The following is a 22765-nucleotide window of genomic DNA, read 5'->3' on the forward strand; positions in this document are numbered from 1 at the left end:
TAAGCCAGGAACCTTCGATCTAAGATAATTTTGGCTCTATTTGGCACGGGGATCCCTTCCAATCAGCCACTTGTATTAATCACATTATCTTTTCCTCTTCTTAGATCTTCCAAAGTTTGGCGAACTCTTGCAGAATGTCACAGTGCCCGTGAGTCGGGAGGCGGTCCTTCAGTGCGTTGTCGATAATTTGCAGACCTATAAGGTAAGTTTCCCTCTCTCTCACTCTGTCTGTCTCTGCCATCTCTTCATTCAGGGTCCGCTGTCAGTCGGAACCGTTTACACTTCATCAGCTGAAAACGTGGCATACTTTGGGGCGAAACTTTTTTCGTTTACCTTTGCGTGTCGTTCGTTAAACGCACAAAGCGCGTTGCTTTGGGGCTGTCCTGACCCTTTCTGTGACGCCCTTTGGCCCGACTCTGGGGCACGTTTCGAAGCCCCTGGGCGCTATTTTGATTTCGTGACCCATAGGCAAGCACAAAAGTATAAAAATGTATCTCAATGAATTGCCGAAACGAAACGTAAATAGCACACACACATTTTTGTGTGTGTTTTGTGTTAGTCAGCGCCGAAATGGAGACCTGGGCATCTCGTGGCGAGACCCTTTGTGTTAATAATACTAACCAAAATGAAACGACATGGTCATTATCTCTCCTCGTTACTCGTTTTGTAGCTGTTGCTGTTGGCGGCAGACGAATTAAAAGATACGAAAATTGATGCCTAGAATAGACTCAAAGTCTGTACCTTAAAACACGACTGCTCCATTTGCATCATGTGGCATTTGTGGCACTCGAGTCGAGTTCATTTCAATCACTAGAATAATAAGCTACTTATTTCGAATCAAAGCCCAGTAACTAGAGATCAACTCAAACTCTGACTGTCCGGCGAAACAGCTCTCCTCTGGTTGTCTTTAGTGGCTGCCATATTTAGAGGATTCCGAACCGTATAGTTGATATTTCAATATTCCACAACTACAACAGGAGGCAATACTCAGAATATAGAACACACCCGCACACCCACACACATTTACGTGTATATTTTTTGTGTATTTTGTTGCGCTTTTGAGCTATGTTGCATAATACCCGCGATGACAAAGGCTTCTCACACTACGAGTGGTCTTTATCAACCCAAGTACTAAGAACATAGAACCAAAACAAAAAAAAAAACGTGAACGAAAACCAATTTCACTTTGAACACATTTTTCACTACGAGTACCGAAGATTTTCCACCGTTTGGGCAACTATCACCATTTTTTTCGCGACACTTTCCCGCTGCCGCTCCACCTCCCTTTCCCTGTGGCTGTGTTATAAATGAGCTCCGTTCACGCCACTCGGGCATTAGCAATGGAAGGGGGGAAGTGGAAATCGCTGAACGTTTAAGTTTTTTACAAAAACAAAATCTAACCAAATACAAACTGTGTGTGTTTTTTTCTGGGCAGATTGCGTGGCTACGTGTCGATACACAGACCATTTTAACTATACAAAATCACGTCATAACCAAAAACCATCGAATGAGCATAACTCATGCGGAGAAACGTGCCTGGATATTGCGTATACGTGATGTAAAGGAATCCGACAAAGGATGGTAATGTATCCGACTGAAAAATAAACTTTTCTTTAGTATATTTTGCATACAAATTGAAGTTGAAAGAAGATCAAAAACTATCAAATATAATTACCTTACTGTATTATAAATTGTATCCTTTAAAAGACATATCCTTTCTTCGAATCATCGACAGGTACATGTGCCAAATAAACACGGATCCCATGAAGAGTCAAGTCGGTTACCTGGACGTTGTGGGTGAGTAATCATCGAATCGGTGCTACCTTTACGATTGTGTAATGTGCCCCACCAGACATACACCCGCACGCCCACCAGCTTACGCAATACAATTGATGTAGGTCTCCCAGTGGTTGTGTGTGTGTGTGGGAGTGGACCCCCCACAAATGAATTGTAATTTGTCTTGAGTGGGAGGCGGGAGCGCACCCCACTTTTGCTTTGGCTACAAAGTTGGCTGTTGATAGTTTTTCAAATTGCACTAATTGCTTGGCCAAGTGGCGGCGATTGGAATGTGCGCAAAACTGGAGTGTGGAGTGCGGAAAGTGGAAAGCGGAAAAGTGGGCTATTTTCACAGAGAGAGAACAGAAAACATTCGAAAGTTGTACGCAACTTTCTAGCCAACTCTTTCTCGATTGAGCCTAATTGCCATATACTGCTCGTAGGAGCTCGTACTGCCCACACACACTCCCACGGCAGAAAATACACTCGAAAAAAAAGAGAGCTACAGGCGCCAAGGGTAGTCCGTAATGAAACAATTTACATGCTACGTGCACCACCCACACACCCACACCTGTCGGACTGCCATCCACTCCCACCTGTCTTGCGGACCATGTCCGTGTCGTTCATGTCCAGGACGTTAATTATTCAGACGGCGTAGACGTCGCACCAGGAAAACCTCAGAGCAGACAACGGATCCTTTGGGTTCCTTCACCCGTAGGCAAATTTAAAATGAATATAAGGGGCGTTTGCGGGGGCGGGATCCTGAGGTTTTTGGGTCTCGTTTCCGAGCCATCCGCATAAGTAACCACTTTGGTTGATTGTGTTTTCATTGGATGTTGAAATTCATTAAGAACGAACCCTCCTACACTGAGCGAAAGGCAGTTAATTTGCCTGTTGCTTGTACCAGGGTTCCCCTTCGCTCCCGGCAGTGTCACCCTTCCTTCGACGACCGCACTAAGTCCTATAAGCAAAATGGCAAGCCGCTTTAAATCAGCGACGGATTTTCCAGCTGCCGCCTGACAAAGTGCGCGATTTTGTGGTATACTTCTCAGTGGCACCATTCGAACCACTTTCTGCGACAGCAAACCCTGCTATTACTGTTGTTGTTGCTGTTGTCGCCGCTGTACGTTGGACTTGCCACACCGCAAAATAAGCAAATAAACGAAAAAGCGTGGAAAAGCTCTGAACCACGTTAAGCCAGTCAACAGAACAGACGATAGACAGACAGACCGAGGAGGCAGAGGGGCAGACAGACAGACTTAGAAAGAGACAAACAGACAGACAGTGTGGAAAAGGAGAGAAAAGCTGACATAGCGACATTGATAAAGGTTAGAAAAATTGAGTACGAGTACAGGTTGAGTTGTAATCAGTTGTTGGTGCCACATCACTGGGATGGAATTAGTGGGCAGGAAATCAAATACAGCTCATTGAGTAGATCAATTTTCATTAGTCAAGAAACGTCTGGAACACGGGGTGATTTTTTTATGGATATGAGTACATTGAACATAACTAAATGCTCGTTGTGGATCCAGCGAACTGAGCGATAAGCGACAAGCTCACACGCACTTTATCGTTATCTTATTGGATTCATTCGTCTGTTATTTCTGCTCTACTATTTTGCATCGTTTCTGCTTTTTTCGTTCTGTATGGACTATTTATAATTCACTCACGTAAATGTAGTCCAACATAAGGAATTTTATGATCATTCCTTTGTGTTTCGAATAATAAATTATTAAATTCTTTAAACTAATGGATTTCTACATTGATGTTCATTGATCTCTGCCCTTTTTTCTTCTCTAATATTTATGGCATTTTCTAACGTTTAGTATGAAAAAGTTACCGCACTTTTATTTCGGAATGAACATTCTATAAATAATAAACAATCATAATGCACCACAACTATAAAGATTTTCTGTATACAAGTGTCCCGCCTTTGCCCCCAAATCCTTAGAGTTTCCCACTGCCATTCAATATCAATCAACAAATCTGCCACCAAGCCGCGCTACAAATGCAATTTTGACACTTTTTTCCAACCATATCTCTCTCTTGCTCCCCCGACAATTCCAAACTAGTAAAATCCATCAAATTTTGGTAGCAAAAATAAAAAATATGGCTTCCATCCCAAAACAAATTGTGGACACATTTGCGCCTGACACTGTGTGTGTGTGGAATTTTTCTCACATTTTTTTGGCTTTACATTTTTTTTGTTTTTTAGTTGCCGGATAGTTTGTTAGTTGCGTTTTTTAGCCACCGAATATATTTGCATTGTTCTGTATAGGTGGGATATCCATCCATCGATGCATTGTTTAATTCATATAAAAGCAATATGGTTTTCCCTCTGACTGGGGACTAGGCCGTGGGTTTCCTGTATGCCCATGCATTTGATTTGATCGGCGAACCCCATTATACATGAGCTGATTTGAGAAGAGCTTAAAAAATACTGGATATATACATACATACATATATGCGAATAACCTTTTGGGCAAATGCATTTTTGAACAAATACTTTTTTAAACGATTGTTGTGGTTTCGATGAATGGCGAATTGGTATGGATCGATGGCAGAGGCAGCTTTAAAGGGATTATTTTTACCAAGCAAAAGTTTGTGGGAGAGGAGAAGCGCTTTGGGCAGTACTCATATCTTTTATTTTTTAAACCTTTTCTTTAAACCTTGCCTTTCCCCAAATTTCTGCTGCTTTAAACTTACCTTAAAGCCCTCTGTCCTCTTCCATTTTCTACCATTTGTTCACATTAAGGACCCCCCTCTGGTATCTGCCATTTTGCCGTCTCTCAATCCAATTGAAATTAATTTTTGGCACATTAATTTTATCACACATCATTTCACCTGATTTCATAACTTATCAACCGACAGCCCCCCCCCGCTGGGAGATTGCCTGCCCCGCCCACTTAGACCCCACCCACGGATTGAACCATTTGTGTGTGACATGTAGCCATAGAGCCATTAAAAAAATGGAAAAGTTCAGAGGGTAGAGTGAAAGAGCGGCAGCGCAGCCTACATTCAATTTGTACAACATGACGTATACGTAATACGTAATGTGTGTGGTGTGTGTGGGAGGGGGGGTTCGGGTGAAAAGTCAAAGTACACTTTGTAAAACATGCACATCATTGTGTTGTTTTGGTTGGGGGGTCCCACAAAGAAGACTTTGAAGTCACATACAAGTCATAACGTGGCCTTGGCTCCGGGCCTTGGCTCTCCTGCCTTCTGCCACTCAGGTCTCACACAGGATTCTCTCACAGAATTGTGCTATATAAAATGTGTGTGGCAATCAAGGCAATCAAAAGGGAAATAAATAGAAATATTGACGCCTTTCAATTGTAGGCAAAATGTCCCTCCCAACTAATTGGATTTTCATGAAAAGGAATAGCAACAGCAGCCGGCAGCTGGTGGCAGGCAGCAGGCAGCCAGCAGGCAGCCAGCAGCAGGCAACACTCAAATTGAAATAAAACAAATGTTGGCCATAATTAAAAGCACATTTTTTGGCAAAGACCGAGTCGAGTGGAGTCGAGTCCACTAGGATGAGCTCATTTATTTAGTGGCTGTGTGACAGTTTGTCTGTCTGTCTCTCCGTTTTTTGGCAAGTGGAAAATTGTCAGGCGTAAAATTATAATTAATTGCAAAAGTAAGGCAGGGAGACGCACTCGCATCCAGCGGCCCCCCGTTTGCGTCTCCTATCATCATGGAAATGTCAGCAAATGTCGAATGGAGACGAGTCTCTGGTTACCTGTGGGGCTGCAGGGATAAGCTTTTATTTGATAAAGTATGCAGTTGGTCATTAGAACACTTTGATCCCCCTTTTGAAATCTATGTGGATAGAAAGATCTGCTCAAAAACTGTTCCTAAAACTGAAATATCAATTTAAATTTTAATTAAATCAAAATTACCCTTCAAACTGTATAAAACTCGACAGCTTTCATATAATCTTTCGCCTATTAACAATGTCTTTATTGCATTTATCCATTTATATACCGAACAACGAATAATTGGAACAACCGCCGTGCCACAACCACCAACCGACAACGCTTGCAACAACTATAACAACCACACACCTGCCACATTCCACAAACAACAAATGTGCAACTGCAACTGTAACTGCTGCCACCTGCCACTGTCTGACACCTGGCGAACAATTCACGCAAACAATTTACTCGCTGCTGACTGGATGGCCCACGCGGCGTATGAATAATATGTCGCTGGCAAACTTTGTGTCTCTCGTAACCCTGTACGTGCCACGTATCTCTATCTTTGTATGCTCCGTGGCGTGCTCTCCCGCAGTGCCTCCCGATATACTGGACTACCCGACCAGCACCGATATGGTCATACGTGAGGGTTCGAACGTAACCCTTAAATGTGCGGCCACTGGATCGCCCACACCGACGATAACCTGGCGACGGGAGGGCGGCGAGCTGATACCACTACCCAATGGAGCAGAGGGTAAGTTTGCATTCTAGAGGTTGCATGCACAAGGATATTCTGAAGGTTAGACTCTAAGTAGAGGGGAGGAGAGGCCATGTCCATGGCATGCAAATGATTACCACTAATCGAGCGTGTTTTCATTGCATTAAATTTCATTACAAAACATTTTAGAGTTACTTTCTCTTCTTCGACTGTAATTAAGAGTCTACCCCGTCGTAAAAAGGGGTCGAATAATAAGAAAATGTGAACTCTATAATTTGATATATTAAGGTTGATGATTTGACGTGCACTTCGCACTTGACGGTGGGTTAAGTTGTATGTGGGTCTCGTGGACTTAATTGATGTTAACTGGGCTACAATGTGGCCATACAGCAGATATATCGATGGGGGAAATCACAGTAACGTACCGTTGAAATTTTTTTGTAACTGTTTTAAAAATTAGACTATTTTTGGATTATTTTGTTACGAATTAATTCCAATAAAGCACTAATGCCCAAAAATAATACCTAAAGACCTGAAGAAAAATTAAAAATGAAAGAAAACTTTAAACTTTTGGGTCGGTATATATTCAGGTATATTCATTTTATCAATACGAATTAAAAATCCTGTGGAAATTAGTACAATTTCCTCTTCAATCCAAACATTTTTATAGGTATCAGCGCTGCAGAAGCCGACAAAAAATGATGAAAATCCGCAGACACCAATCTACAAATTTTTTTTGCGATATGAGGAAGTAATCTACCCATTTAGCCCTACAACCTAAATTACAGTACAAAATTACTGTCTCACAGTGTAATTATTCAACATTTTAGAGATTGTTTGATGGAAGATAAATAAAAGTTACTTTTTTCTGCTAGAAAAATAATATTTTCCGATAGATATAAAATTACCCATTTATCTCCTAGAAATTGAACGAATTACAGCCAATCCTTTTGGAAATTCGAAATTAATAATCAACTAAAATCCACAATTACTTGAAAGTGGCCTCGAATCTCCCTCAAAACCTAGAAGTTTCATTATTGCCCCCGAAATGATATATCATACGATGCCAGCATATGGGGCACCTGGCAAGCCATTCTCATGCAAACAAGATGGATGGAAAAAGACAAAACAAGACTGGTACTGGTACTGGTCCCGGCCCTGGCCCGGGCCCTGTCTCCGAAAAGGGAAATGAATGAGCAGATGCCAAAGCACGGGAAGGATTCACACACACAGAAAATTTGCAAAATTTGAATTGCACGAAGCTCTGGGGCCGTCCTGACATCGTCAAGGCAGGCAGAGGGATGTGGGGAATGGAATGCGAATTGAGATTCTTGGAGAGAGCTGCATATGCAATGAGCGAGATGATTAGCTGCAGCAGCAGGAGGATCTGCAAAAGGGGGGGGCGAAGGGTCTCCGGAATCTTATTTGCATAGCAGTCACTGTGTGATTGCCAGGCTGCTTCTCTCCATCTCTCTGAAGATGTTCTGGTTTATAAATTACAAATAAATAACCATTTTCAACCTTCAATGCGTCGAATATTAATCTTTTCTTTCTATTTTTTCCCCCCTCTAGCTATTGCATACAATGGCTCTTTTCTGACCATTGCCAAAGTGAATCGTTTGAATATGGGTGCCTATCTCTGCATTGCCTCCAATGGCATACCGCCAACAGTCAGCAAGCGTGTGATGCTCATTGTGCACTGTAAGTATGCAGAGAGCCACCTCCTTCCCTGTGGAGGCAGGGGCTATATCAATTTTAGCATATTTAAATATTTATAGTTTTGCGCTAGAGAGGCACCACCACAGGAGGTGGCTGTGTCCTCCAGACACCAGACCGCACCAGACACAGTCACAGACACAGACATACAGACACAGACACACAGTCTCACACCCATGCCGTTGCAGTGGAAAGCAAAGCGCTCTTCTGCCGTGCTAAATATGCTCTGCATTTTAATTTTCCCAGAGAGGGGGAGCAGGGAGCAGGCAGCAGGAAGCAGGAAAATGCTGTATACTTTTAGGTGCCATGCATAAAGCAAATAATTAAGTGTGTGCTCCTCCATTCCGCCAGCTCCATGGCTCCCTCCCGGCCAGAGCTAGTTAGCATTTTGCCGAGTACTTTTCCTTTTGCTGCAGCGGCAGCAGCAGCTTCTTCTCTTGCTAATTAAATAAAAATTAAAATTGCTCAACAATTTGTTAGGTAAGTTCAGTGCACACACACATATTTCCTTTCTATCCTCTCTCCGGAGTGCCCAAAGTGGGGGAGCAGTTTGCCCAGGGAGAAAGAGTACGAGTTCGAGGAGAAATCCTCTTTTTTGGTTAGCTAGCTTCAATTGCAAAAGCATTTTCTGTGGCTTTTCTATAAAATTAAAAAGCAATTAGTTGGAAACAATAAATGGCAACCGCAGCGGCGGCATAGCCAAACGGCAAAGGCCAACGATGGCTGTGTACAATAAAGCACTAGAAAAACGATAACAATAACCAATGGAATTTCTCTATAAAATGGGAAATTCCTTTGTTCGTTCCGCCACACAAAAAAAGCATTCCGTTCAATCGCTCAAACATTCCATACACCTGGACGCCCCCACGAAACACGTGGAACGTGTATTTCGCACTCATTTTCTTTTGCTGACGCACGACTGTTCCACATTTTTACAGTTCCTCCGATGATTTGGATACAAAATCAATTAGTTGGGGCCGCACTCCAGCAGAACATCACACTGGAATGCCAATCGGAGGCATATCCCAAGTCGATCAACTATTGGATGAAGAATGATACGATCATAGTGCCAGGTAAGTGCAGGGGCCATGGGGCCATGGGGCCATGAGGCCATGCTCCATCGAAAGAAGCAGTTGACATAATCCCATAATCCTTATCGTACTTCCTCCATTGAGTGCACTCTTTCCCCAATTAAATTCCATTTAATTTCATCAGTAAAAAATAGACTTTAGAGGAGCACTCCTCTCTCCCCTGGCTATCGCTCTTCACTTAATTTTCTAGGGACCCCTAGTCAGAGACCCCTAACGACCAACTTGACCCACCCATTATGGCCCATCCATCTATTCATTCAACCTCTTCAGATATCCCCACTCATCTTCTACGACAAATGAACTGTGGACGATGGCAAAAAAAAGTGACGCAGAGTACCAGTTAAGAAAAAAAACAAAAAAGAAAAGGACATTCCGCAGAACACTCGAAACCGCAGTCGGCATGGCATTCCCTTGAGTGGAGTCCCATCTTCCAACAGTACCTCCCTCTCCTGGAGTCCACTCCTGGGGCAGCATTCGAATGCCCCTTCCTCTACTTTTAAGGGACCGAGGAGGAGGCCTCTGGCAGAGGCATCGCCGCGATCCAGCGAAAAAAGTCACAGACATCGAGTCCATTCTCGTTTCCCCGTTTCCCTTTTTTTTCCTTCTAGTTATTTTCTAGGTTCCTTTATTGTGCCATAGAAAATGGAAAAAGTGATTGAAAATGACCTCAAGTCAGCAGCAGTTGTGTCCGCCACTCGCTGCATTTTAATAGAGTTTTCTGTTTTAGTTTTTCAACGCGGCACAGAGACAGGACGTTCCCATAACCGCAAAAATGGGCTGTCATGTCATATATATTTTAAAAAGAGTTAATTTTGGAAAGGGGTAATGAGTAGCCATAAGACAAGACTTGAGAATGGATGCTGAATCTGCTAAGATTTTAAGATTTAAAGCATCAATTACTTGGCAGAAGATACACAGATATCTTTTACCTCTTAGCCTTTGCTGTAGCTCAGAAGAACTCAATTATTTCTAATCAGTTTTGTGCCCATTTCAAAAGCGTTTTACTATAGTAATCAGTGCCCACAAAATGGCCAGAATAACAATTACCGAACGAACCCCCGAAAACAACGAAGGACATCATGTAATGCCTAGCTTAGAGCCAGTACTAAATCTGACCGACATCAAACGTAAATCAAAACCTGCATGACACAAACAAAAGCCAGGACCAGGACCAGGACCAGAGCCACATCCACAGACTTGGGCTTGGGCTTGGGCTTGTGCTTGTTTTTGTATAAATTAAAATGAACCATTTGACATGGGGTTCTACAGGGGAAAATCCAAGTCAAGACAAACTTGTGCTCGGAGCTTCGAATGCAAAAGTTCTTTCTCTTACGGTTAAATTACTTTGACAAGAAGAGCGGTGGCAGGCGGGAGAAAGGATTCTGTTCAGCAAGAGGATTGAGATTGAGTTCACTCTGCAAAATGGGGTTAAAGTTCAGCAACTAAGCAACTCTTTACCCTCCCATCTACCATATCGCATCCCGCATCCCTTCCAGGTGAACGCTTCGTCCCAGAAACCTTTGAAACGGGCTACAAAATCACCATGCGGCTGACCATCTACGAGGTGGACATCCAGGACTTTGGGGCATACCGATGTGTGGCCAAGAACTCCCTGGGCGACACGGATGGTGCGATCAAACTGTATCGTAAGTATAAAGCAATACTACAAACTCGTAAATACCCACAGTACATTCAGAACAATGCCCAATGCCAATCATACAATAACAATAACAATAACCATAGCATAGCCCATCCGTAAATGTAAGGCGTAATGGTAAGCGTAAGGAAACAATGGCCATAAGTCAGAGAGCCTCTGGCAATTAGGCAGCAAACTATTTGGCCAACTGTAGCTTTTAATTAATTTAAGTCAATGACTCTGCGTGAAGCCCCGAGCCGACAACAATGTGTGTGCCGGATAAATACCCAATGAGTGCGAGCATGGGAGGTGGCATGCCATACACATTTTCGGGGCCTCTGCTCCCCGCCTCTGGGTCAAACGGGGTCGCAGTGCAGCCAGCCAGCCAGCCAGCCAGGTCTCAGTGTGGAGTAGCAGCAGTGTCAGTGATTGATTTACGAGCTGGAGGAATACTCGGGCGAGTGTCTTCGTATCTTCGTATCTTGACGAGCAGACTGCTCACAGCTGGTGCTTTTTCGGGGAATAGCAGATGGAAAGTTGGAGTTTATCTTGTATCTGAATTGCTCCACAGCGTTCTACTACGAGTATTCTGTTGATAGGTTTTCCGTGGCTTTAATCGATTATCCCTTCTCCACAGATATACCACAAACCACGACAATGACTACAATGGCGCCAACAGCTTCGATCAACACTGTGCCTGTGGTCCTCGTCAAGTACAACAAAGGTATGATATCCACAGATCTCAGCCACATCCTCAGCCTTTCACTTTCTTTCACATTTCCCCCTTCTCTTTACAGAACAACGTTATAGCAGCAACAGCAATCAGAACACCAATAACAATCCCTACAACTACAATCCCGGCACTAGCCAGCAAAACACAAAGCAGCAGAGGAACAGGCAGCCCAAGGGATCAGTGGATCAGTCGTCGTCTGGACTGAACAATGTCTATGTGGGGGCCACATCGAGTTTGTGGAACTCGCAGGATCATCAGACATCCTCGTCCAGGGACACAGGGCGGAACAGGGATCAGAACCAGCAGCACCAACAGCAGCAGCAACAGCAGTACCATGGTGAGTGAGGGGAATCATTCTCTCTGGGGAATCAACGCTTTAAGCCACTCCAAGTCGAAGGGCATGCCTGCCCCCGGCAACGATGTGCAGACGATACCATAAATATTTGGCCATTTATTTTATGTTTATGACAAATCATAACGACTTTAGCTGCTTGGCTTAAGGGTCTCTGGCATGTCGTTGTCGGCACTTGTTAGATATAGATCCGTTTTGGTCTCGAGCCATGAACAAAAAGGCTGGGACGACAAGGGATTGGCTGCTCAGATACCGTGGAATGAGTGATAGAATGATAGCATATTGTGGGGATGAAGAATGGTCCCATACACCCCTCCTGGCAATGGGTAGGGTATAAATATTTTGCCAAAACATATGAAAGTCCCCTCCCCTCCACTGTTTCTGGCTTTGCCAATGAAAATATGACTCTCAAGCATGCAATGCCTTGCTCCAAAAGGTTTTCCCCCTCGATACTTTTGCTGAGTTGACAATGTGACTGTCTGTCTGTCTTTCTGTCCGTCTGGGTGGGTATAATGTGCTGCTAATGTGGACCATCGTAATGTACAATCATCATAAATAATAACGGGCTTTCGTTTCGTATTTGTTCTTAGTTCTTAGTTCTTTCGATAGCTCGTAGCTCGAGGTGCCAATGAAACTATAAGAACTTAAAGGTTAGGGGACATGAAACAAGTCAGGGACTGACTAGTCGTCTCCGTGGAGGAGCTGCAGCTGCCAATCGATAAGCATAAAGTTTTATACTTGTACTTCCTTCCCTGATCTGCACGCCCTGTATCCCCGCCCTCCTTTAGCACACAATTGGCCTTTTCTGCTGCTCCGTTGCCAAAGGACGAATGCATAAAATTTTACAGGCTCTTTGCAGTGCAAAGTCGAAATTTTTCTGCATACAAAGCGCGACGAAAAATCAAATGGGACAAAAATCCACACTAGAATTTCAATTCAATTTTAAATCTGGGCACATAAAGGCTTAGAAAATGCCGACGGCTAGCCTTATACGAAAATTATTCCAATTGAAATAATAAGAATATTAATAAACAATAAATATACATATATATAAAAAATGCCTAAGAGATCTCAGGCATTTTGATACCGAATATTAATGGAATACAGGATTGGCCTCTGCCCTATCTTGAGCACTTTCAACTTTCCTTCGAATCAATTGTTGACACTTTTTCTCTTATGAAATTTCCAAAAATTGTCCAAAAATAATTTTCAACAAAATCAATTTGAAGAAATTGAATATAAGCGCATGAGGTGGAAGCGGTGGGAAGGACAGTTCTCCGAGAAACGAAGCGCAATATAAAAATAGCAGACAAATTGCACACAAGGCGTCAAGGCGATAGAACCAACTCCCCCTCTATATGGTCCTCCTGCTCCTCCTCCTCCTCCTCCTCCCGCAACGATTCTGGAAAAGGGCCCTGGTCCTCGCCTTCATCTAAAGCAATTTTTTGGCAAACGCAAGCAGAAATGTTGCATCATTCAGAGAGGGAGACAGAACAGGACGAGCTCCCTCAGCGGTGGGGGGCAGGCTGGGAGGCAGCCTCTGGCCAGGAGGCCGTGTGCCTGCCGTGCGGCAGTGGCAGTGGCGGGGTGCTTCAATGACGACAACTTTCAAGCGTTGCATGCAACGTCGTAAGCGCTGCGTTTACAGTTAGATTTATTACCTGCTAGATGTTGCACATACATATCGCGCCACCACCCTCCCCCGTCCCCATGGGGAACGTCGAGTGGTGTGTGTGTTACCCGTTATCGCTGCGGAGTTTTGCATATGTCGCGACTGTTTTTGCCACACCCGCCATGCCCCCTCCAACGCTGCTGACACTTTAAGGCGGAACAAGCAGGCGACAACGAAAGTTTCACGACCAAAGCGTTCCATTTCCCAGGGGGGAGGGGGGACAGTCGCCCTTGGCCACGCCCTTGTGCTTTTGGGGGGGGGAGGAAAATTGTGTGTGTTGAAGGGAGAATTATTTGCATTTTCATCCGGATTTTAATAGAGAATTTTCTATAAGTTGGGCTTTCATCAATTCATAGCTTCCAATTTTCTTTCTTCCTTATCTCTTAAAGTGTGGATGCATTGCGTAATAGAACTATTTGCAATTGTCGTTCCGCACATCTACCCGTACATTCGATCGGTCAACACAATTCGCCATTAACAAACCTTAAGCACACACCGCATGAATTTATCATGTAGCTACACAATCGCCTTCGCATTCGCAAATACATACATATATCGCATTCAATTGAATTTCCAATTATGCTCTGGTTAGGCGGTGGCTTCAGTACAGGGACAGGCCCCTGAGTTAGTTCCACAAGAACTGGGGTGGGGGCTTTCGGGCTCTCTCCCATTAAATGCTGCTGCAGATGCATTTGGTGCGCCACTCAAACTGTCATTAAAATGTTGCAATCAACCACAGAGAGGAGAGGAAAGGAGACAGAGGAGAGAAGAGAGTCATTGCTGCTGTCGCTTTCATATTTAATTTGTTCGGCCAACGGGCAAACAATATGGCACAAATTACAAGGAAATGCAATAAAAAGAAATTGTCCAAGGCCTGGGCAGTGGACAGCAGCAGGATACTGGATACAGGATACAGGAGGAACGAAACATGAGTAGTCTTCAGGCCCACAGCCCGGACCCGGACACGGACCCGGACCCGGATACGTATCCGTACCGGACTCGAACTCGGACTCGGACAGATGATTACTTCAGCATTCAGTGTCTGGCAATAATTTGCCTATAATTTGCACCATTCCCTGTCTGTGTCTGTGTCCGTGTCTGTGTTGCAGCAACGCCGACAAATGGGCAAAGTGAAAAATGATAAAGTAAATGAAATGCAACAGACAGCAACCGAATTGCCATCGCGTGCCCACGGGTTGCCAAAGCCGCCAAAGTGGGCCATACTTCTCGGAAGAGGATCAGCATAGGGGGGCAGTCCTGCGGCTACAGGATAAAGGGGTAGTCCTGCGGCTACAGGATGGAGGGGTGGTCCTGCGGCTATAGGTTGGAGGGGTGGTCCTGCGGCTCACTCCTCTGACAAGTGCAAAAAATATACACTTACAATAAATATAACGCATGGCAGCAGAGGCAGGACCCAAGTGAGTCTCAAGTGCTGAGTGCCAGGACCTGTTTTTCCTTTCATTTGCCGCTGCTCTCTCCTCCCTCTCTCACTCTCTCCCTCTGTCTTTTCGGTTAAGTGCAACAGGCTCGGCTCTGCAATCGAGGTGTGAAAGCACACAGGCCTACACTTAATGGAGTAAAAGCAATGCCCCCGAGGGCAGGCAGGTCTTTACCATGGACATGGACTGAGGGAAGTTCCTTCCATATGAAGATAGACCAATGAAGATACGAGCATTCGAGAGAGTATCACAAACAGTTGCACGTTTGTTTCTATTAGCCACAACAAACTCCACTCCACTCCACTCGAGTCGAGTCGAGTCGATGGCACCCCTGAGAGAGAGCCCAGAGGCTGCGAATTATGCAGAAATTACGCTTAAAGTTTCAAGTAGTTGGAGGAGGAACACTTATAAGAGCCCATGTTTGAGCCAAAGCGTTTCGCTTTGCCATACAGACAGGGCACGGGATGGGTAGATGGGAGTTTTCTTTGGCATTCAGTATGGGTTTTCATTGGTTTTTCTTTGCTTTTGCCGAGCTCCTTTCTTTCTCTTTTTATGCTTAAGCGCTTTAAAGACACCGTTGGGACTTTCTCTTTACCCCTATACACACAAACAGGACACACAGGACACACATAAACACATGCTCAAACGTCAATAAAAATCAGCCACACGCATACACTGACACACTCACATAGTGGGTCGGTGGGTGGGTGTTAGTGCCGCTGTTGCCACAGCTTTCACACATGGAAATGTTTGCAGACGCCATCCCCTTGCCTTCCTGCAAGCCATCAGGAAGCAGGGAACCAACACAGTACCCAGCAGAAAGAGGAGTTTTCTGGAAAAGCTGCTTATAGAAAAATGAAATACCAAAACACACAGACACCTACACAGGCAGACAGAGAGAGAGGGAAGGAGAGGGAGGGAGACAGACAAATAAATTTCCAAAGCAATTTGCGCATTTCCGTTGTAAAAATAAAAGGGTTTCTCGTTAAAAACAAAACGAAAAAAAGTCCCTTCGATGGACCTGCAACTACGGAAAATAAAGTATTCACTGATGCCGCTTCCAATGCCATATTTCATAGTTATGATAAAGTTCAAAATGAAATGAAATAAAATTCATTGAAGTTCGACGGGGACTACTTTTGGGATCTGACCTCAGAGGCGGTTCATGCAGTTTTTTGAAATTTCATTAACATGTTTATACTTTTCAGAGTGAATTTTTGTTAGCTTTTAATCAGAAAAATTGCAGATATAGACCAGCATTTGGAAAGACTTTTTAGTACGCTGAATGGACCTAACCTAAGCACGCTCCACCGCCATTTCCATTAACTTCAATTATCAACACACAAATCCCAGGAATTTGTTCTCTATTTGAAAACTTGCAATTTCTCACCACACACACACACACACAGTCGTTGTATTGCAACCGACATAGTCCCGCAAACAATTGTTTGCAATCCACCTAATGACCAATGGCCCGTCCACGTCAAAGTCAAACAGAAACCAAAGGAAAAAATCCGGAAAAACTAGGAGAAAAAAAAAAGGGAAAAACGAGGCAAACAAAAAATATAGAGCCGGGCCCCAGCACGCAAACAAATGTCCAATGAAACAGATTGCCGGACAAACAAACAATCGAGCAACAACAACAAAAACAACAAAAAAAGGAAGAAAGCCAAAACTGGACAAAAAACAAACTGCAGGATAAATTGATGGCAAAAACAATACACAGCCTTTCCACTTTTCCGGCTCACCTCACTCCTCCTCGCTCCCCGGAAGCCCACACTCACTTTCCATGGAACCCATAGACGACCCCATAGAACCGTACCCGTTCCTCCTCCTCCGCCTCTTCCAGCCATATCCGATACGTACTCTCCTCTCATCTGTTTGGAATGCATGGCGCAAGGGTTTAACGCACTTAAGCAATAAAAATCGAAACAATTTTCCGATGCTGCCAAGTGAAATTGAAACAAAATGCCAGCAAGGACTCGGCAAGAGGCAAGTGGCAGTGTGGCAGTGTGGGTGGAATACTTTCGATTTTTTCGGGGGGGGTAGAGTGGAGTGGGAACTGTATAAGTGAGAATGTTATAAATAAGTGGGGCAGGCGGGCGGGGCAGCGTTGTGTCCTTTTTATATGCAATACTTTCTGCTCCGCCAGTTGACAAACAGTTCGGGTTTGGGTGTATCCTGTGTGTCCTTCGACTCGTTTTTTCCCGCTTTCCCTCTCTGTCGGGGTGCCCCTTATCTGTGGCTTTATCTCTTTCGCACTGTCGCCTGCTACAAATGGCTGGCCATAAACGCATCCTGTGTCTATTGTTTATGCCCGTTGGCGTGTGGCAAGCGCATAATTGAAAAAGGACATTCAATTGATGACGTTCAAGTCCCAACAATATGAAGGGCACATCATAAAGTGCCCATGTGGCAGTTGATTAAGTCAGAAACAAAAGCGAGGGCTCCCACAAAAGAATCTATAAATATTTCAATCAATCATTGTGACATTTCTATTTCCATTTATATTTCCAGCACCCGATCATGGTGGCAACTACAGGGCGGAGGGCAAGAGCCCTCATCTTATCAAACACGATGCCAAGTCCCTAACAGATGATCTGGATCGAATGCAGGACCTCAAGAGTGCGACGTCACCCCTACTGTTCCCTATGGAAGCCCTAGCCCTGCCCATAGTCCTTTTCCTGGCGCATCTATCTACGTGGCATGGATAATTCATCTACAGAAGTACAATTCGAGTATTTCTGAATATTTGTACAAAAACAAAAAAGGAAAGTATAGGAAATCTGCTAAAGACGAAACCAAAGTTAGTTTAACTAAGAAAAAATAAAAAAAAAACTATAACGTAAGCATCGATTCGGTCAACAAAATCCGTTTATTTTGTATTTGTTCTAAGTTATGCCCGAATGTTGAGAGTCGCTTACTGTAAAAAGTCATTTGTATAGCATTTAAGGTGGAAACTCATGAGTTCAGACACGGAGGTGGAGGCGGAGGCGGAGGCGCAGGAGGAAGTTTATGGAAGGGATAACGGAAATACAAAGTATTAGAATGTAAAACATAAGACGTAGAGTTAAGCCATTCGAAAGCTACATAAAAACTGTTCTCAAGCTTGACTCCAAACCAAAACAAAATAGAAAACAAAAAAACATTTATAAAACTAGTGTTAAGTTATTGGGATGCCATCATTCCTATTTTTAACTCCGTTTTAGCTTAGTTCCCGAGCACTGCAAGCTGTATGATAAATAATACATATATAATACTATATTGTAATATCATCTTAATTTAACAGAATCGAAATAAACATAATGCCGTCTTACAGAAACAAAACACACAAAAAAATTCGAGGTATTATTCAAGGATTCATCCTTAATTGGGAACTCCTGGGATATTTTTAAATGAAACGTTTTAATCGGACTAAAAAACAAATATCCTTGGTACTTGAAAATATCCTAGATCCTTGACAAGGACTCCATTAAAACAAGGATGTTCTCCCGATCACAGGAGGCCATTGCATGCTTAGATTGGCCCACAAACAGACGAAAAATCTAAATATGTATGCGTGGGGACGTTAGAGTCCTTATCGACCCTCTGATATTTTTTTGAAAAGATTAAGCCATGGCATTCAGATCGGCCAACAAAAAACAGAAAAGACGAGATATATATGACTGGAAACCATATTCTTGATCCTTGGTCCTTGATAAGGACCAGATCAAGGATTTTCCCCCGAGAAAACAAGATATATATGACTGGAGAAAAAATCCTTCATCCTTGGTGCTTGATAAGGACACTATCACATCTTGAATTTTCTTCCGATCACAGGAAGCAGTAGCATGCCAGGATCGGACGACAAATAAGGGATAAAACTACAATACAAAACTGGCTTTTTGTTGTAATTTACTGTTGTTGTTGCTGTCAATTGTTGTACAACAACAAATCAACAAACAACCTTGAATTTGCGAATGCTCAAATGGCAGAAAATGAGAAATTTCAGATCTTGGATACCAGGCGAACAGAAATCAGTAGAAAGCAACTTTGGCGCATGCAAAAATGTATTGCATACTTTTGGGGTATACCAAAAGCTGAGTTGCTTTCTGCTGATTTCTGTTGGCCTGGTACCGAGTTTCGAAATTTCCTCGTTGACGTCCGATTTTATTTGCGTTTTTGCTTTGGCTATATCTGGAGTATTTATGGGCCGATCTGGGAGGGGCATGTCTTTTCGGGATCGGGAGAGTCCTGCCATCCGATTGGCATCAGAAAAAAGGACATACAGTTTTTGACGATTTTCGCAAAAAATACCGTTTAACAGTCTGTATCGAGCTTTTTTCAGTACTCTATATCTTTGGTATTTGGCTGGCGATCACGGCTTGCCACTCCTCCCCGTAGCTTTTAACCGAACAAGGACATCAAGGACAATAATGATATGCTTTTGATCGCTATTTTTCAATAGATTTTTTAGAAAAATCGCTAAAACTCTGCCGTTTCCTGTCCGAACTGGGCGTGCCACACCTCTTTTTAGTCGGCAGAATGTCCCCGACCATTTAACGACAAGGAAAATAAGGATATTTCCCTTTTAACCTTTTTTTCAAGATGAGCCACTATATCTTTCCCATTTCTTGTTCGATATCCCTGATTCTTTGAAACCAGACTCTCCACTTCTTGTCCGATATCCCTGATTCCTTAAAAGCGGATTGAAATCAAGGACAATAAGTATATTGCTGCTGTTACGTTTAGTTTTTTATATACATTTTTGGTAATAGCCTCATTGTTCTTTTTGATATAATTCCGCTATTTCTCATCCGATCCTGGCGTACAATGCCTCCTCGTAATCGGGAAATATTTGCGATCGTTGAGAAATAATTTGAATATACTTGAATGTACTTATTATTTCTTATCTGTGGCCTAATCTGTTTCGCATTCTCAGCTGCTACGACCTTCTAGTCCTTCTAGTCAAGTGGCAGTCGATTAATTCTGAAACCAATGGGAGAACAAATGAATTTCTACTTTTCCTTCTATTAACAGTACCGCCGATCATGTATGTAGCCCTGTACAGAGTCCGTATCTCCTTAAATACGATGCTAGATGATGTGGATGCAAAAGTGGATTTAGCAATTAGATTGCAACAATTCACTAGCTTGATCTTTCAGACATCTGCTTCCACATCCTTGCGTTTTGCCTCCATTCTATATTCCTAATTGACCTCAACCATATATTCTATAATCCTAATTTGCCTCTCACCTGATTATGGAATTTGCTGTTATATTTGAGTGGATTTCGTGTTTTCTGATTTTTGGAAATTCTTTTGGTTTTACAGCAGCCCCGAAGCGAGTATTTACTGAACCGCAAAATGTACACCAAACTTCCTCCCCCGTCGCCCACGCCACTGCAATTGTTTGCTTTTTGCCAGCAACCCACATGGCAACAATTTCATATTTTTCATTTCCATTAAAAAAAATTTGAGCGCAACAAAAAACTCCCGCGACTTTATAATTCAATTTAAAAAGCGCAGAGCAGCAGAGAGCAGCAAAGAGTCGAGAAGAAGAGCGTGGAGGAGAGCCGTGCCAGGGTGGAACACAAAAAATAATTATTAAAATAAATTAAATGTCTGCCGCTGCCCTCATAAACTTCACCGAGTGGGCAATTAAAGGAGCCGCGGAGTGAGCCGAGTACTGGAACGCGGTTAGTTTTTTCCTGTCTCCTCTCCTCCCCGCTCCTTCGAAAGTTGAAGAGTTAAGCGGGAAAAAAGAGAGAGAAGTACGTAACGTAACACAAAAAATAGAGTCCAAATTGCTGGCATGGCATTTTGACTCGAATTTCACACAACGGCATGGTAAATGGCAAAAAATTGGCATGTGAAACGATTGCAGGAGAGAGTCCTGCCCCAACAGCTGCAGTTTCTGCCACACTACACCCACCCCCACTATCTCTCTCTCTCTCTCTCTGTCTGTCTGCCTCTACCACGCCCCCACAAAAGGAGCAGTTAATAAAGCCCGCAGACCATGTGCTGCATGACCAACAAAAAAACAAAAAAAATATAACGAAGACACATAAATGTAGAGGCGAAGAAAGGAACCATTTTCTAGAGACAGACCCGGCAAAACCGGCAAAAGAAAAGCGCTGACCAAAAGGAAAATGATTGGAAATGAGTGAGGGATTAAAAAATAATTGAAGTACAAATTTGATTTGAAAAATGCAATAGGGGTTTCGTTTCCAGGAGCTGGCCCTCATCTTTGCGCACTTTTCATTTCACGTTCGCCGCATTCTGTAATTATAATATTTAATAGCCATAGAATATTTACAACTTTTTATTATCTTATGGAATATGACAAACTTTGTATTATTTTAATTATTTATATATATTTGATAATATCAATTTGCCATGTAATCAAATATGCCCGCAGCCATTCGTCAATTTTATTGTGGCTAATGGTGTAGGTATGTTTTTTGCAGAGTCGTGACACTGATCGGTTTAATGATGGGGAAACCGCAAAAAGTTTTTTCACATTCATTTTCGACATGCATATTAAATGTTGGAAGGACGGCAGAGAAAATTGCTTCAGCAGGTTTAGGTCAGCTATGATAAGGCTTTCCTTTAAAAGAGAAACCCATCTATCCCTTTTTTATTATACCCGATACTCAAAATGAGTATTGGGGTATATTAGATTTGTGGTAAAAGTGGATGTGTGTAACGTCCAGAAGGAATCGTTTCCGACCCCATAAAGTATATATATTCTTGATCAGCATCAATAGCCGAGTCGATTGAGCCATGTCTGTCTGTCCGTCTGTCCGTCTGTCCGTCCGTCCGTCTGTCCGTCTGTCCGTCCCCTTCAGCGCCTAATGCTCAAAGACTATAAGAGCTAGAGCAACGATGTTTTGGATCCAGACTTCTGTGATATGTCACTGCTCCAAAAATATTTCAAAACTTTGCCCCGCCCACTTCCGCCCCCACAAAGGGCGAAAATCTGTGGCATCCACAATTTTGACGATACGAGAAAACTAAAAACGCAGAATCGTAGAAGATGACTATATCTTCTAGAGTGCAAAATCTGAACCAGATCGTATAATTATTACAGCCAGAATCACGAAAACAATTTCACTCTTTCTCGCTCTGTCTCACTCTAACACACAGGTTTCATGGTCGGTTTTGCCAATTGCAAAATATGAGTTCAAGGATCTCAGAACCTATAAAAGCCAGCGCAACCAAATTTGGTATCCACACTCCTGTGATATCGGACCTTGACCGTTTCCTGTCCAAATTTCGCCACACCCCCTTCCGCCCCCTCAAAGGACGAAAATCTGAGGCAACCACAAATCTCAGAGACTATTAAGGCTAGAGTAACCAAATTTGGTACACACACTCCTTTAAGATGTCACTATAAAACGTATATCTCAGAATTTCGCCCCACCCCCATCCGCCCCCACAAAGGACGAAAATCTGTTGCATCCACAATATTGCAGATTTGAGAAAACTAAAAACGCAGAATCATAGATAATGACCATATCTATTAGATTGCTGAATCTGGATCAGATCAGATAATTTTTGTAGCCAAAAGGAACAAATCAATTTGCATTGGCTACGCAGCGCCCGACGTCACGCTCAGACTGATTTTCTGTCTCTCTCGCACGCACTCTTTGTCGTGTCGTTTAATATTAGCGGCGCTGCCGGAGGAGAGCCATACTGACTTAGTATCGGGTATAACTGTAGAGTTGCGGTGTCCGCAGCAACTCACAACGTTCCCCCTCGTTTTTTTTTTTGTCTTGCCTTCAGCGTACGGCCGGGAATTCTTACTGCCTTTGTATGTGGAGCCTTCGCTCCGCCATGCTTTGATATCCTATGCTTTTTGTCCATCCCACTTTCGTATGCAGTGCGTTTTATATTTTTTCTTTCGTTTTTGCCATCTCCTCTCCTTTTTTCCCGTTCTTTCTTTGCCACTGAA

The 22765-nt window shown here is 43.2% G+C and overlaps 1 protein-coding gene across 2 annotated transcripts in view; it reads left to right on the forward strand.

Moving 5' to 3' along the window:
* LOC6596551 (cell adhesion molecule 2) overlaps positions 1-18136 on the forward strand; it is a 40124-nt gene extending 21988 nt beyond the window's left edge. For both annotated transcript variants that reach the window (XM_002021652.2, XM_026987804.1), the window contains exons 4-13: positions 105-202; positions 1436-1581; positions 1736-1797; positions 6070-6228; positions 7765-7893; positions 8847-8981; positions 10496-10645; positions 11273-11359; positions 11433-11705; positions 17349-18136. In XM_002021652.2, coding sequence (XP_002021688.2) covers positions 105-202; positions 1436-1581; positions 1736-1797; positions 6070-6228; positions 7765-7893; positions 8847-8981; positions 10496-10645; positions 11273-11359; positions 11433-11705; positions 17349-17545 — 1436 coding nt within the window. In that variant the 3' untranslated portion in view covers positions 17546-18136. The remainder of the gene's footprint in view (positions 1-104; positions 203-1435; positions 1582-1735; positions 1798-6069; positions 6229-7764; positions 7894-8846; positions 8982-10495; positions 10646-11272; positions 11360-11432; positions 11706-17348) is intronic.
* The last annotated feature ends 4629 nt before the right edge of the window (positions 18137-22765 follow it).

This window comes from Drosophila persimilis, unplaced genomic scaffold (genome assembly GCF_003286085.1).
Source record: "Drosophila persimilis strain 14011-0111.01,24,50 unplaced genomic scaffold, DperRS2 tig00000124-arrow-pilon, whole genome shotgun sequence".
In the NCBI taxonomy this organism is placed as follows: Eukaryota; Metazoa; Arthropoda; class Insecta; order Diptera; family Drosophilidae; genus Drosophila; species Drosophila persimilis.